Source organism: Salmo salar, chromosome 22 (genome assembly GCF_965601325.2).
Source record: "Salmo salar chromosome 22, fSalSal1, whole genome shotgun sequence".
Taxonomy (NCBI): domain Eukaryota; kingdom Metazoa; phylum Chordata; class Actinopteri; order Salmoniformes; family Salmonidae; genus Salmo; species Salmo salar.
This window is the reverse complement of record NC_138312.1, coordinates 55,121,491-55,136,266: the sequence shown is the minus strand read 5'-3', so window position 1 is coordinate 55,136,266 and position 14,776 is coordinate 55,121,491. Positions and strand designations below refer to the sequence as shown.

Sequence of the window (14,776 nt, the reverse complement as noted above, 5' to 3'; positions counted from 1 at the left end):
TCAAACAAAAGGACCGTTTGTGATGTTTATGGGACATATTGGAGTGCCAACAGAAGAAGCTCGTCAAAGGTAAGGAAGGAATTATATCTTTATTTCTGAGTTTCGTGTCGCGCCTGGCGGGTTGAATTATGATTGTCTGTGTTTGTTTGGTGGGGTGCTATCCTCAGATAATCGCATGGTTTGCTTTCGCCATAAAGCCTTTTTGAAAGCTGACACGTTGGCTGGATTAACAACAAGTGTAGCTTTAATTTGGTGTATTGCATGTGTGATTTCATGAAAGTTTAATATTTATAGTAATTTCATTTGAATTTGGCGCTCTGTCATTTCACCGGATGTTGTCAAATCAATCCCGTTAACTTCTTATGGCTCAAATCCTGTTAGCGAGAGAATCACTCACATGATGTCAGCTGGTCCTTTTCCAATTCATCTGATCACTCTTTATAACATTCTGGAGTATATGCAAATTACCATCATTCAAACTGAGGCAGCAGACTTTGTGAAAATTAATATTTGTGTCATTCCAAAAACGTTTGGTCAAGACTGTACAGGAAAAAGAGGACCAGGCACGCCCGCATTCTCATCGATGGGACTGTAGTTGAGCAGGTTGAGAGCTTCAAGTTCCTGATAGCCTGTAGAGTCCTGTCCTACTATCCAGGTCTGTACCCAAACAATTTGAACTTCTACTTTTAAAAATCCACCTCTCTAAAAACAAGTCTCTCACCGTTGCCGCCTGCTATAGACCACCCTCTGCCCCCAGCTGTGCTCTGGACACCATATGTGAACTGATTGCCCCCCATCTATCTTCAGACCTCGTGCTGCTAGGTGACCTAAATTGGGACATGCTTAACACCCCAGCCATCCTACAATCTAAACTTGATGCCCTCAATCTCACACAAATTATCAATGAACCTACCAGGTACCACCGCAAAGCCGTAAACACGGGCACCCTCATAGATATCATCCTAACCAATTTGCCCTCAAATACCCCTCTGCTGTTATCAACCAAGATCTCAGCGGTCACTGCCTCATTGCCTGCATCCGTAATGGGTCAGCGGTCATACAACCTCCACTCATCACTGTCAAACGCTCACTGAAACACCTCAGCGAGCAGGCCTTTCTAATCGACCTGGCCTGGGTATCCCGGAAGGATATTGACCTCATCCCGTCAGTAGAGAATGCCTGGTTATTTTTTTTAAATGCCTTCCTCACCATCTTAAATAAGCATGCCCCATTCAAGAAATGTAGAACCAGGAACAGATATAGCCCTTGGTTCTCTCCAGACCTGACTGCCCTTAACCAACACAAAAACATCCTGTGGCGTTCTGCATTAGCATCGAACAGCCCCTGTGATATGCACATTTTCAAGGAAGTTAGAAACCAATATACACAGGCAATTAGAAAAGCCAAGGCTAGCTTTTTCAAGCAGAAATTTGCTTCCTGCAACACAAACTCAAAAAAGTTCTGTGACACTGTAAAGTCCATGGAGAATAAGAGCACCTCCTCCCAGATGCCCACTGCACTGAGGATAGGAAACTGTCACCACCGATAAATTCACTATAATTGAGAATTTCAATAAGCATTTTTCTACGGCTGGCCATGCTTTCCACCTGGCTACCCCTACCCCTACCCCGCCTCCCCATTTCTCCTTCTCCCAAATCCAGTCAGCTGATGTTCTGAAAGAGCTCCAAAATCTGGACCCCTACAAATCAGCCGGGCTAGACAATCTTGACCCTTTCTTTCTAAAACTATCTGCCGAAATTGTTGCAACCACTATTACTAGCCTGTTCAACCTCTCTTTTGTGTCGTATGAGATTCCCAAAGATTGGAAAGCAGCTGCGGTCATCCCCCTCTTCAAAGGGGGGGACACCCTTGACCCAAACTGCTACAGACCTATATCTATCCTACCCTGCCTTTCTAAGGTCTTCGAAAGCCAAGTCAACAAACAGATTACCGGCCCTTTTCGAATCCCACCGCACCTTCTCCGCTATGCAATCTGGTTTCAGAGCTGGCCATGGGTGCACCTCAGGCACGCTCAAGGTCCTAAACGATATCTTAACCCCCATCGATAAGAAACAATACTGTGCAGCCGTATTCATTGACCTGGCCAAGGCTTTCGACTCTGTCATTCACCACATCCTCATCGGCAGACTCAATAGTCTTGGTAGAGTTCAGTGTGTTAAATCGGAGGGCCTGTTGTCCGGACCTCTGGCAGTCTCTATGGGGGTGCCACAGGGTTCAATTCTTGGGCCGACTCTCTTCTCTGTATACATCAATGATGTCGCTCTTGCTGCTGGTGAGTCTCTGATCCACCTCTACGCAGACGACACCATTCTGTATACTTCTGGCCCTTCTTTGGACACTGTGTTAACAACCCTCCAGACAAGCTTCATACAAGCTTCATACAACTCTCCTTCCGTGGCCTCCAACTGCTCTTAAATACAAGTAAAACAAAATGCATGCTCTTCAACCGATCGCTGCCTGCACCTGCCCGCATCACTACTCTGGACGGTTCTGACTTAGAAGATGTGGACAACTACAAATACCTAGGTGTCTGGTTAGACTGTAAACTCTCCTTCCAGACTCACATCAAACATCTCCAATCCAAAGTTAAATCTAGAATTGGTTTCCTATTTCGCAACAAAGCATCCTTCACTCATGCTGCCAAACATACCCTCGTAAAACTGACCATCCTACCGATCCTCGACTTCGGCAATGTCATTTACAAAATAGCCTCCAATACCCTACTCAATAAATTGGATGCAGTCTATCACAGTGCCATCCGTTTTGTCACCAAAGCCCCATATACTACCCACCACTGCGACCTGTACACTCTCGTTGGCTGGCCCTCGCTTCATACTCGTCGCTAAACCCACTGGCTCCAGGTCATCTACAAGACCCTGCTAGGTAAAGTCCCCTCTTATCTCAGCTCGCTGGTCATCATAGCAGCACCCACCCGTAGCACGCGCTCCAGCAGGTATTACTCACTTGTCACCCCCAAAGCCAATTCCTCCTTCAGCCGCCTCTCCTTCCAGTTCTCTGCTGCCAATGACTGGAACGAACTACAAAAATCTCTGAAACTGGAAACATTTATCTCCCTCACTAGCTTTAAGCACCAGCTGTCAGAGCAGCTCACAGATTACTGCACCTGTACATAGTCCATCTATAATTTAGCACAAACAACTACCTCTTCCCCTACTGTATTTATTTATTTATTGAGCTCCTTTGCACCCCATTATTTATATTTCTACTTTGCACTTTCTTGCACTGCAAATCTACCATTCCAGTGATTTAATTGCTATATTGTATGTACTTCGCCACCATGGCCTTTTTTTGGCCTTTACCTCCTTTATCTCACATCATTTGCTCACATTGTATATAGACTTATTTTTCTACTATATTATTGACTGTATGTTTGTTTTACTCCATGTGTAACTCTGTGTTGTTGTATTTGTCAAACTGCTTTGCTTTATCTTGGCCAGGTCGCAATTGTAAATGAGAACTTGTTCTCAACTTGCCTACCTGGTTAAATAAAGGTGAAATAAAATAAATAAAAGAATGTAAACAGTGCATCCAAATACCTGTATTTGGCGCATGTGACTAATACGATTTTATTTTATTTAATTAACAGTGTTTACACCATAGGATAAACTAGCTTAGTTATCAGTGTTTACCAGTGGCGTAAAAAGTACCCAATAGTCATACTTGAGTAAAAGTAATGATACCTTAATAGAAAATGACTCAAGTAAAAGTCAACCAGTAAAATACTACTTGAGTAAAAGTAAAAATGTATTTGATTTTAAATATACTTAAGTATCAGAAGTAAATGTAATTTATAAAATATACTTAGTATAAAAAGTTAAAGTATAAATCATTTCAAATTCCTTATATTAAGCAAACCAAAAGGCACGATTTTCTTTTTGTCTTTTTTTTTACAGATAGCCAGGGGCACACTCCAACAATCAGACATCATTTACAAAGAAAGCATTTGTGTTTAGTGACTCAGCCAGATCAGATGCAGTAGGGATGACCAGGGATTTTCTCTTTAAGTGCGTGAATTGGACCATTTTCCTGTCCTGCTAAGCATTCAACATGTAGCTAGTACTTTTGGGTGTCAGGGAAAATATATGGAGTAGAAAGTACATTATTTTCTTTTGGAATTTAGTGGAGTAAAAGTAAAAGTTGTCAAAAATATAAATATTAAAGTAAAGATACCACCAAAAACTACTTAAGTAGTACTTTAAATTATTTTTACTTTAAGTACTTTACACCACTGGTGTTTACACCATAGGCCAGGCTATTGTTTCAAATCTCAGTTTGCTTTACAGTCTAGTGTTAAGTTTACGCCATCTGTCCTTCATAAATCCCCTGTATGAATTCAGCGTGAACAATGATTTGGACACAAAAGTTTAATGTAACTTACATCCTTATGTATTATGTGCATTGAAGCCTCGGGGATGATAGATTATAGAGATGTTAAATGTTAGTATGTAGCTTACTCTGACTGATGGAGCCATCAACAGAGATCTGTTATCTAGCTCGATGAATTTAGGCCTATAGCATCCATCGTTGAGTGAAGAGTCAGACAGCAAACAATTAGGAGCTGACAGTGGGTGAAATGAGAACGTTTTTTCTGTTTGCAGTCCTGTGAATCTGGTACGCAACAGCTTTATTAGATATTGCCTAGTGTAGACTTGGTAAAATTATTTATCCAGGTTGTATATCCTTGATAGGCTACCTGTAATCTCGGTTGGAAAGTGGACAGTCTGAGGGTTACTCCTACGACAAATGGTCTTCCGAGGGTTACTCCTACTACAAATGGTCTTCTGAGGGTTACTCCTACTACAAATGGTCTTCTGAGGGTTACTCCTACTACAAATGGTCTTCTGAGGGTTACTCCTACTACAAATGGTCTTCTGAGGGTGACTCCTACTACAAATGGTCTTCTGAGGGTGACTCCTACTACAAATGGTCTTCTGAGGGTTACTCCTACGACAAATGGTCTTCTGAGGGTTACTCCTACTACAAATGGTCTTCTGAGGGTTACTCCTACTACAAATGGTCTTCCGAGGGTTACTCCTACTACAAATGGTCTTCCGAGGGTTACTCCTACTACAAATGGTCTTCTGAACAGGAATGGATGATCAGACCAGAGGCACAGCCCTTTGTGCTGTTGTCTGTGCCCAACAATGTTTGTAACCTGTTTTGTGCTGCTACCATGTTGTGCTGCTGCCATGTTGTGTTGCTACCATGTTATGGTCATGTTGTCATGTTGTGTTGCTACCATGCTGTGTTGTCATGTGTTGCTGCCTTGCTATGTTGTTGTCTTAGGTCTCTCTTTATGTAGTGTTGTGTTGTCTCTCTTGTCATGATGTTTGTTTTGTCCTATATTTTTATTTAATTTATTTTTATATTTAATCCTAGCCCCCGCAGGAGACATTTTGCCTTTTGGTAGGCCGTCATTGTAAATAAGAATTTGTTCTTAACTGACTTTCCTAGTTAAATAAAGGTTAAATTAAAAAATATATATATAAAAAGAGGCAACAGGAAGAGACATAAAAGACAAGTCAAAACATTCCTGTTCTTCCTCAGGACCAGAACATTTAAATACACAAACCCTGTGCTGGGCCCTGCTGCCAAGCAGAAATCTTTGTGTTTGCAGTTTTAGGACTTTTCTATTGGTCAATTAAGGCAGACAAGCTCAATCAAGCCCAAAGAAAGTATTTGCAATTATTTCCAATAGTATCCTATTAGAAGCCAGGTCTGCTGCCAAGAGACAGAGGCAACGCTACAACAGCTTGTAAATCCTGTGACCGTCATACTATCTGAGAGCATGGGGGGGTCACCTGAGCAAGTCAGGCAAGCTAGCTGCTGTCTGTCTGTATGACAGTTGAAAAACATTCATTAAACTACTAAAATAATGTAGCCTAGAGGTGTGTGTACGTGAGGGAGACTGTAAAGAGATGTTGAGTGAACTAAAGGATGCACTGTTTACATCATTTAGGATATTAGGCGGCCAACCTTATCCCAACATGTCCAGTAGAAGAGGTTTAAACCCGGACGTGCTTTAGGACAAAACATTCTCAAACGGGTTATTGCTTACTCCTCTCCTCACAGAGAAAAGGTTCAACTATGTAATGGATATATGAGAGTGTTGTCACGACTTCCGCTGAGGTCGGTTCCTCTCCTTGTTCGGGCGGCGTTCGGCGGTCGACTCCACCGGTCTTCTAGCCATCGCTGACCCATCTTTCATTTTCCATTGGTTTTGTCTTTATTTTCTACACACCTGGTTTTCATTATCCAATTCCATGTTCATGAACTTTAACCCTCTGTTTCCCCCATGTTTGTTGTGCGTGATTGTTTCTATGTTCAGTTCGGTTCATGATGGCTGGTTTTTCGGCAGGTGCTGTGTTCACCGTGCGTAATGTTTACCGTTGGTTATTGGTCAAGTGTATTTGTTACCTTGTGCCTTTGTTTTTTTGACTAAAGTACGTTGCTCACTCATTCTGCTCTCCTGCGCCTGATTTCCTGTACCAGCTACACTCACCTTCTGACAGGTATCTACTACCTCCAAGGTAAAGGTTAAACCAGAAGCTAAATATTATATGATCCTACAGATATAATCCTACTACAGATTTTTTATTTAACCTTTAATTAACTAGGCAAGTCAGTTAAGAACAATTTCTTATTTACAATGACGGCCTACCAAAAGGCAAAAGTCCTCCTGTGTGGACAGGGGCCTGGGATAAAAAAATATATATAACTCAGCAAAAAAAGAAACGTCCTCTCACTGTCAACTGCGTTTATTTTCAGCAAACTTAACATGTGTAAATATTTGTATGAACATAACAAGATTCAACAACTGAGACATAAACTGAACAAGTTCCACAGACATGTGACTAACAGAAATTGAATAATGTGCCCCTTAACAAAGGGGGGGGTCGAAATCAAAAGTAACAGTCAGTATCTGGTGTGGCCACCAGCTGCATTAAGTACTGCAGTGCATCTCCTCCTCAGACTACACCAGATTTGCCAGTTCTTGCTATGAGATGTTACCCCACTCTTCCACCAAGGCACCTGCAAGTTCCTGGACATTTCTCGGGGGAATGGCCCTAGCCCTCACCCTCTGATCCAACAGGTCCCAGACATGCTCAATGGGATTGAGATCAGGGCTCTTTGCTGGCCATGGCAGAACACTGACATTCCTGTCTTGCAGGAAATTACTCACAGAACGAGCAGTATGGCTGGTGGCATTGTCATGCTGGAGTGTCATGTCAGGATGAGCCTGCAGGAAGGGTACCACATGAGGGAGGAGGATGTCTTCCCTGTAACGCACAGTGTTGAGATTGCCTGCAATGACAACAAGCTCAGTCCGATGATGCTGTGACACACCGCCCCAGACCATGACGGACACCTCCACCTCCAAATCGATCCCGCTCCAGAGTACAGGCCTCTGTGTAACCCTCATTCCTTCCACGATAAACGCAAATCCAACAATCACCCCTGGTGAGACAAAACCGCTACTCATCAGTGAATAGCACTTTTTGCCAGTTCTGTTTGGTCCAGTGACGGTGGGTTTGTGCCCATAGGCGACGTTGTTGCCGGTGATGTCTGGTGAGGACCTGCCTTAGAACAGGCCTACAAGCCCTCAGTCCAGCCTCTCTCAGCCTATTGCGGACAGTCTGAGCACTGATGGAGGGATTGTGCGTTCCTGGTGTAACTCGGGCAGTTGTTGTTGTCATCCTGTACCTGTCCCGCAGGTGTGATGTTCGGATGTACCGATCCAGTTCAGGTGTTGTTACACGTGGTCTGCCACTGCGAGGACGATCAGCTGTCCGTCCTGTCTCCCTGTGGCGCTGCCTTAGGCTTCTCACAGTATGGACATTGCAATTTATTGCCCTGGCCACATCTGCAGTTCTCATGCCTCCTTGCAGCATGCCAAAGGCACGTTCACGCAGATGAGCAGGGACCCTGGGCATCTTTCTTTTGGTATTTTTCAGAGTCAGTAGAAAGGCCTCTTTAGTGTCCTAAGTTTACATAACTGTGACCTTAATTACCTACCGTCTGTAAGCTGTTAGTGTCTTAACGACCGTTCCACAGGTGCATGTTCATTAATTGTTTATGGTTCATTGAACAAGCATGGGAAACAGTGAACAATCAAGATCTGTGAAGTAATTTGGATTTTTATGAATTCTTTGAAAGACAGGGTCCTGAAAAAGGGACGTTTCTTTTTTTTGCTGAGTTTATAAATATAGGACAAAACGCACATCACGACAAGAGAGACAACACAACACTACATAAAGAGAGACCTAAGACAACAACATAGCAAGGCAGCAACACATGACAACACAGCATGGTAGCAACACAACATGACAACAACATGGTAGAAACACTACATGGTAGAAGCACAAAACATGGTACAAACATTATTGGGCACAGACAACAGCACAAAGGGCAAGAAGGTAGAGACAACAATACATCACGCAAAGCAGCCACAACTGTCAGTAAGAGTGTCCGTGATTGAGTCTTTGAATGAAGAGATTGAGATAAACTGTCCAGTTTTGAGTGTTTGTTGCAGCTCTTTCCAATCGCTGGCTGCAGTGAACTGAAAAGAGGAGCGACCCAGGGATGTGTGTGCTTTGGGGACCTTTAACAGAATGTGACTGACAGAACGGGTGTTGTATGTGGAGGATGAGTGCTGCAGTAGATATCTCAGAAGGATTATACTCCCTCCTACAGATATAATCCTCCTACAGATGTCATAGTTGGTACTCATAAGTCTATTCTATTCGTGGCTGTGTTTATGTGCCAAGTGAATGTGGTGGTTGGCTACCCAACACACGGCAAGCGGTACCGGAGTGCCAGTTCTGGGATCAAAAGGCTCCTGAACAGCTTCTACCCCCAAGCCATTAGACTGCTGAACAATAAATCAAATGGCCACCCGGACTACTTGCATTGACCCCCTTTTTTACACTGCTGCTACTCACTGTTTATTATCTGTGCATAGTCAATTTACCCCTACCTACATGTACATATTACCTCGACTAACCTGTACCTCCGCACATTGAATCGGTACCGGTACCCCCTGTATATAGCCTCGTTATTGTTATTTTATTGTGTTTCTTTTTAAATTTATTTTTTATTAACTTTTTTTAAACAATTCTGCATCGTTGGTTAAGGGCTTGTAAGTAAATATTTCATGGTAAGGTCTTCACCTGTTGTATTCACAGCAAATAAAATGTTATTTATTTGATTGATTTATTTCTCCTGAGAAGTGAGGAAGGATAGAGGTGAGGAAGGATAGAGGTCCCTTACATCCAGAAACAAACCCCTTTCCCTTGAGCTGCCCATCTCCTTTGCACTGTGAAGATCTGGGGCGGTATCAAGCATCTGAGAGTAGAGGTGATCTAGGATCAGGTCCCACCTGTCCATTTAACCAACCTGGACTCAGGGGTAGACGTAACATAGTAAATGTAAATCTGGTTCCATCTAATTAGTAAGATATGTTACATTTCATATGGTATGTATTAATTTGTGGATGACATCATTCAAATTCGTATGATATGTTACAAATTGCAATTCATACAATATGTTACGATAACCTACTGTCTAATGTAACAAAACAGTTTCCCGGATTCACATTAACTATGTTACGTGTAGTCTATGAGACCAGACTGATACAATCTTCAAAATGTATGCCTATTTTAAAACATCATTCCTACTCTGAGACACTTTATGAAAATGGGCACTAAAAGTATGACCAATGTGGTGAAATGCCCACAATATCCAGAGCCACTATGAAAAGCCTACAATTTAACTCTTCATCATCACAGGACTTTGTCTTTTGATTTCAACCTAACTAAGCCCTAAAACTCTCAAAAGTGAAACCGTTTCCATGCTGTGTCATTTTCTCATTCCCATTTTCTCAGTGACAAGGGTCTGTTATAAATGTTTACTCTCCAGCAGTTGTATAGCTATAATTGCCAGGCCTGGTTTGAATTGCAGGCAACCTGTGTATTGGGGTGGGTTGTAGCCTAGCTACGACAGAGGAATGATGTAACGTTGACTGTAATAACTGCCTAACAACACAGACCATAGCCAGCCATGACAACAGTCATCAAGTTCTGATGTACAGTCACTGAGTGTCTGCCAAAGCTATTACATCAAACAGATAATGAACTTACTTCATTTATCTATTTCGATGGTTTGCATTGATTGATTTAACCTTTATTTTAATCAGGGAGTCATACTGAGAGCCAGGTCTAAATGACAGAAAATACACACATCAATATAAATACAAAATAGCAAACAGAAAGAAAAACACGGTCATAAAAAACAAAACACATTCATCAGTAATAAGGTCCTCAATCATCTTTCTGAACTGCCCTTGAGGCACCAGAACATAAACTTTAAGAACATTTTGAAGATTGTTCCATAAATGAGTTGGAAGAAACCTGGAATGAGTCGTCTTGCTCCAGAGCTCTCATTAGGAAGTGACAGGCGACCAGACAGACAACAGGTTAGCTTAGCTAGCTAGGGTGGGCAAACCTCCCAAATTACCTTAGGTTCTTAATCAATTCCAAGTACACTTCCTTTCAATTATTAAATATTCCAGTAGTATTTGTGACTGCAAAGACAACTGGCACGGCCGGGCGAGTGTTATCTTCATGAAAGAGTTGATGAATGTAATGATATGAGTTCAAAAAACAGACAGTACGTACCTCTCAAATAGTATTCTGACCACAAAGATCCCCAAAGCCAGCGGTAAGGCAGAGAGCAAGTGACTGGCTTTTGGATACTCCACCCCGGGCGCTGGGTCTGCAAGGTCCGCCCAAGTCACATTATGTGGGAGCCAAAATCTCTCGTTCCAAAACCAGGCTGAAAGAGCAGCCATAGTCACCAAAAGTGGCTTCGATTAAATAAATATATCCCAAGGAAAAAAGTTGAGAAAGGTTTCCACCGCCGTCCCTCCGTTTCGTGCCCCTGACGTGATGGAGTTGTTGCATTAAGGAAGTGAAATGGGCCACGGCCCCACCTCCCGCCCGCTATTCAGAGGTACCGTTGATGGAATACTGTTACTTTACCAGTCCGCAGCCACCTAGCTAGCTAGCGTTCTTGTCAAAATAAGAGATAATCAATAATAATCCGTGATTAAAATCATGTGCCCAATATAGGTGAATGTGTGATGTATGTAGAAAATGGTCTTGTCCCTCAGACTGGACTTTAAAAGTTGAACAATAATGGAAGGGCGCCACCAAGTGGTCGTCCATAGTATTACACGGGAGACGTTCTGAAACGTCATGATTGTAATTATCAGGTGGGCGTACCATGATCAACTAACGTAGTTATTCAATTAGCCCAAAATCAATTTCCAACCATCTGGTTTGACTTCAAATTAAATGTTTGCCGACAATTGTCTCATCAGCAGCCTACGCTATAGCCTAATGTAGCATATCTTAAGGACATTATCAACATAAATATTTAACTTATTCATTGTCTGTTATCAACATTATATGGGTATAATAGGCATTTTATCTCAGAAAATGTCCAAACAAATTAGCCATTTTCATTCGCTATAGAAATACACATAGGCCTAAAAACGTAAATGCTGAGGATATGGCTTTTGCAAGCGCCAACATCCCTCTCCAAACAAAATGGCCAATTCCCAAATGCATGTGTATTCATTAACACACGTACAGAACGGAGGCGCAGTCTGGTAAAAAAAAATACATGTGAAAGCATCGCCATAATAATGGACGAATCCACTGACACACACGACCAATGTGTTCTTCATATTTTGTAGGAGAGCTAGGTGAAGAAGACGTTAAAAAATGGTTCTGGCTGATTCAGGCAGAGAACTATTGAGGCAGTGAACTATTCAACAGTGTTCCCGAGAACCTGCGCTTTGTGGAGATAGAAAAATACTCCATATACTGCCGTCTTAACCGAGTTGGAGAAGTTTTTGGGGTTTTTATTTCTATAGCTAATGAAAATATGCTAGCCATTTATGTTCTGAAAATAGTCTACAAATCCCACTCTACATGTTCTGTTTATAAATATGCCCTTCATACCCATATGTATAATAATCTAATGTTAAATTGCAGGTTTTGCAGAACATATTGTTTTCTGCAAAGAGCGTCCCAGCAAGTTATTGACGTGCTAATTTTTTAAGCAATATTCTGATTTTGAATTGTTTATATTTTCTGGTTGTCTCTCCCCTTTAACTGTCCTAATTGCCCCCATTTTTATAACCTCCGATGATCAGGGATTGAGTCTGTTGGAGACGATCAGTTTGAGGGTAAAGTGAAGTGTAGAATCACTGATCACTGACTTAATAACTATGCAAACCATGTAAACTAGGGACTCTGATAATTCTATTACATCACACCAGCTCCTGTGGTCAACTGTTTTGGAGGAAAAACGACAACGTTTGTTTATCAAAGCCTGTTATTACGAAACAAGTTAGTAATTTGTCCATAAACCTACAGTATATGCAAGACTAATTTTGAAATCACATCATGATTTTGGCCCAATGGAACCGTCAGAAATCTGAAAAGAGAAAGTGAAAAGTGAGTGAATACATCACCGACTTCTACAGAACCTTTACATACTATGCTGATTACTGAATACCTTAAAATCTATACACACTACATTTACTAAAGTGTTTCGGAGTAAATTGACTCGGTAAATATTTAAGTGGGCTAATTATTCTGCCAGATTTAATACACATACTTATTCCCTTGCTCCAGAACAAGATACAATCATGTGTTCTGATTATATTAAATTGGCCCCAGATTAGTGTACTGAGAAATCCACATCTCAGCAGATCAGAAAGGTTGCAGTAGTCCCTCTAGAAAAAGGTAAAGATGAAGAGTTTAGGGTAGCAGGCTAGTCAGATTGAGATCAATTTACATGGAGCGGTGTTGGGAGCATAGCATGTATGTGTGGGAAGGTCCCCTGCACTTTACACTGTAGCATCGCACAGGTCAAACCATTGAAGTACTGTGTATACAGCAGTCCAAAACATTAGGTGGGAATTATTTGAACAATTTATTCCAAAATAAATGTAATCCATTCATATAAGCAAGGCAAGCCATAGGCTACTTCAGTAAAGAGAACATACAGGGATAAGCAGTCAATAACGGTTGTTTATTCAAGTCCTTTGTTGAAACATAAGTTAACAGAAACTGTTAGTAAGACTAATATTAACCAGTGACTGTGTAAAAAGGCGTGTCAAGGCATTTCTTTCATGTGTTTTTGTGTGGGATTGCCAGACTATGTAAAATGCAACTTCCACAAGAGAGCTGCCATTCTCATGTTGACAATGGAAACTCTTTAAGACTATTTGAAGTTTTACTTCCAAAGCACATCCATCCACTTCGCCTCCCAGAAAAACATTCACCTGTTAAAGACTAAGGGATATGGGTGTTCTAAACAAAATGTCTTTCTGACCATTTCTACACAGTACTGACACATTACTGAAATGATGCCTAGTGACAAAGTCATCAATAATACATGAAGAATCAGTTGGAACAGAACAGGGGGTTATTAGTTATTACAGCAGCCCAGGAAGGAGGTATGTTTTATTACAGCAGCCCAGGAAGGAGGTACGTTTTATTACAGCAGCCCAGGAAGGAGGTATGTTTTATTACAGCAGCCCAGGAAGGAGGTATGTTTTATTACAGCAGCCCAGGAAGGAGGTATGTTTTATTACAGCAGCCCAGGAAGGAGGTATGTTTTATTACAGCAGCCCAGGAAGGAGGTACGTTTTATTACAGCAGCCCAGGAAGGAGGTACGTTTTATTACAGCAGCCCAGGAAGGAGGTATGTTTTATTACAGCAGCCCAGGAAGGAGGTATGTTTTATTACAGCAGCCCAGGAAGGAGGTATGTTTTATTACAGCAGCCCAGGAAGGAGGTATGTTTTATTACAGCAGCCCAGGAAGGAGGTATGTTTTATTACAGCAGCCCAGGAAGGAGGTATGTTTTATTACAGCAGCCCAGGAAGGAGGTACGTTTTATTACAGCAGCCCAGGAAGGAGGTACGTTTTATTACAGCAGCCCAGGAAGGAGGTACGTTTTATTACAGCAGCCCAGGAAGGAGGTATGTTTTATTACAGCAGCCCAGGAAGGAGGTACGTTTTATTACAGCAGCCCAGGAAGGAGGTATGTTTTATTACAGCAGCCCAGGAAGGAGGTACGTTTTATTACAGCAGCCCAGGAAGGAGGTACGTTTTATTACAGCAGCCCAGGAAGGAGGTATGTTTTATTACAGCAGCCCAGGAAGGAGGTATGTTTTATTACAGCAGCCCAGGAAGGAGGTACGTTTTATTACAGCAGCCCAGGAAGGAGGTACGTTTTATTACAGCAGCCCAGGAAGGAGGTACGTTTTATTACAGCAGCCCAGGAAGGAGGTACGTTTTATTACAGCAGCCCAGGAAGGAGGTACGTTTTATTACAGCAGCCCAGGAAGGAGGTACGTTTTATTACAGCAGCCCAGGAAGGAGGTATGTTTTATTACAGCAGCCCAGGAAGGAGGTACGTTTTATTACAGCAGCCCAGGAAGGAGGTACGTTTTATTACAGCAGCCCAGGAAGGAGGTACGTTTTATTACAGCAGCCCAGGAAGGAGGTATGTTTTATTACAGCAGCCCAGGAAGGAGGTTTGACAGATGTTTTCCTCTCCCTGTTCTTAGGATTCATTTTCAACAGAGATGAGTTAGATGCAATCATCCAAACAGCTCCTCATATCTCCTTCCTTCCTTCCTTCCTTCCTTCCTT

At 42.0% G+C, this 14,776-nt stretch overlaps 1 protein-coding gene across 1 annotated transcript in view; it reads right to left on the bottom strand.

Annotated features, from left to right (window-relative positions):
- The window catches only part of LOC106583702 (ceramide synthase 5), a 138,122-nt gene extending 126,914 nt beyond the window's left edge, over positions 1 to 11,208 (bottom strand). Inside the window, exon 1 of the mRNA XM_082967691.1 lies at positions 10,719 to 11,208. Coding sequence (XP_082823817.1) covers positions 10,719 to 10,891 — 173 coding nt within the window. The 5' untranslated portion in view covers positions 10,892 to 11,208. The remainder of the gene's footprint in view (positions 1 to 10,718) is intronic.
- Positions 11,209 to 14,776: the final 3,568 nt, after the last annotated feature.